The sequence below is a fragment of the Aplysia californica genome, unplaced genomic scaffold (genome assembly GCF_000002075.1).
Source record: "Aplysia californica isolate F4 #8 unplaced genomic scaffold, AplCal3.0 scaffold00315, whole genome shotgun sequence".
Lineage (NCBI taxonomy): Eukaryota > Metazoa > Mollusca > Gastropoda > Aplysiida > Aplysiidae > Aplysia > Aplysia californica.
Genome location: NW_004797585.1, coordinates 130,283 through 132,621, shown reverse-complemented (window position 1 = coordinate 132,621; position 2,339 = coordinate 130,283). Strand labels below are relative to the sequence as shown.

The 2,339-nt window shown below is 43.6% G+C and overlaps 1 protein-coding gene across 1 annotated transcript in view; it reads right to left on the bottom strand.

Moving 5' to 3' along the window:
* Nucleotides 1–415: 415 nt before the first annotated feature.
* The window catches only part of LOC101851654 (putative Ras-related protein Rab-33), a 4,800-nt gene continuing 2,876 nt past the window's right edge, over nucleotides 416–2,339 (bottom strand). Inside the window, exons 2-3 of the mRNA XM_005102151.3 lie at nucleotides 1,889–1,993; nucleotides 416–926 (exon numbers count right to left, since the gene is read on the bottom strand). Of these exons, the coding sequence (XP_005102208.1) occupies nucleotides 537–926; nucleotides 1,889–1,993 (495 nt within the window). The 3' untranslated portion in view covers nucleotides 416–536. The remainder of the gene's footprint in view (nucleotides 927–1,888; nucleotides 1,994–2,339) is intronic.

Here is a 2,339-nt window from a genome sequence, read left to right as displayed (position 1 = left end):
ATATGCTCGGGCTCAAAGATGAGAGAGAAAATGAGAACACAGCTTATGGGGGGGGAACAACAAGAGATAAATAGGATGAACGAAAGATCTTCCAAGGCATGAGCTACGGACAATAGCAGGACATAAATGAAATGATGAATGACAAATTTCTGCAAGAATGAGCACAGGACAATAACAAGAGGGACATAGCAATGATGAATAAAAGATAATTTCCACAGGTATGAGCTACACTCCCCCCCCCCCCCTCAAAAGATGAATAAAAGATAATTTCCACAGGTATGAGCTACACCCCCCCCCCCCCCCAAAAAAAAAAAAAATTTTTTCCCCCGGTGTGGGGGCCCCCCCCCCCCCCCCCCAAAAAAAAAAAGGTGGATATAAAGGGGGTTTTCCACGGGGTTTGGGTTCGGCCCCCCCCCCCCCCCCCCCCCCACAACTGCTTCCCAGCAAAGCGGATGAAAATAAAACCAATGAGGAGGAGCAGAAGAAGAATGAGTCAGCACGATGTGAGCAAGAGGAATACACTGCTGCGGCACAACTCAACAAGAACAGTCCGACGACTTGTCCCCCGCGCCCACCCCGACGGCGGACTGAAGGCCGCGGTGCTGTGGGCTGCCCCGGAGGTTCACGCTGTCGTGTGGGCTCAGGCTGGACATATGCACGGGCATCATGGGCTTGGCGTTCTTCAGCTTGTGGGAGACCGTCATGAAAATGGCGTCCACGTGGTTGGCCTTGTCGTCGTCCTTGGCTGAGGTCTCGAACAGCGGCATGCCGTGGGCGTCGGCAAACTTCTGGGCCATGTTGGTGTTGACCGCGACCTTGTCCACCTCATCGCACTTGTTGCCCACCAGGATGCGGGGGATGTTCTTGTTCAGGTTGTGCCGGTCGCACTCCTCGATCCACTGGCTCATGTTCTCGAAGGAACTCATCTGTAAGCACAACAACACAAGCAGAGGCTCATTTACTGTCAGAACCACTGTGACTTCATAAATAACAACAGTAGTAAAATAATAGAACGCATTTACATATAGCGCTTTATCCCCTACTAGTATAAGCTCTGAGCACTTTACATCAGTCACACGATCACTGAGCTATTCTCACAGGATAAAATAAGAAACAATATCATGTCATCCCAAATAAATCATTCCGTGATACTCCTTGCTCCCCCCCCCCCCCCCCCATCATCCCGTGTACCTACTTCCTCTGAGCAGGAACAAAACAATCGAGATATACATGATCGAAATGGGGATGTTTGAGATTTGGGGAAAAAATACCAGTACATCCTGATTAAATCGGGAAGAGTGGCAGGCCTGGTTAGACTATGGTGACAAAGTCAACAAGTCTGAGGTAAAAAATCTGCTCCAACAATCCAATGATGAAGGTTTAGACCTAATCTATTTTAGAATGATGACGTCAACAATTAGAAAGTGAATTTTTAAAACTAGGTTGATCCCTTATTTCTTTGACAGGTCCCCGAGTATTTTCACACTGTCTTCAAGTCTTTGTTTGGTGTTGTCACGTCTTCATCTTTTTCACAAATTTAGCCAAATTTTCTCAACTAATTCATGAACTTTGCTTATACACAAACTTTAACACCAGCAGTGAAGTTTGGAAGGCGTCCTGTATAATTTGAAATGACCTACGTAACTTCCTGTGTGGTTTTCTGGAGGTATTCCAATTGCCCCATGACTCCATAATAAGTGTTGCGAGTACGGTTGAACCTTTCCATCACTGGTCACATATCATCTTCGAGAACAGCGTCCATTATACTTATAATAGGCAGGGTCTAAGTTATGGCCCACTCATTAACCTTGACAAAGTCAACAGATAGTAAAAAAATTGATGGTTGCCAATGCCTGCAATAAATGACGATAGCTGAAGCGAAGCTTACCTTTGTGATGTCATACACAAATATGACGGCATGAACATTGCGATAGTAGTGCTGCACCATAGACTTGCGAAAACGCTCTTGACCAGCTGTGTCCCACAGTTGAAGCTGGAGAAAATAGGAAGGAACAAAACTTTGTCAGACAGGTTCACAATCTAAAATTAATTCTCTAGGTAAATCTCAAAAGAAGACAAGTGTAATTTCTTCAACTTTAACCCAAAGAGCAATGACTGTCATGTGCATACATACATACATTATACATACATACATACATTATACATACATACATTATACATACATACATACATACATACATACATACATACATACATACATACATACATTATACATACATACATTATACATACATACATACATACATACATACATACATTATACATACATACATACATACATACATTATACATACATACATACATACATACATACATAC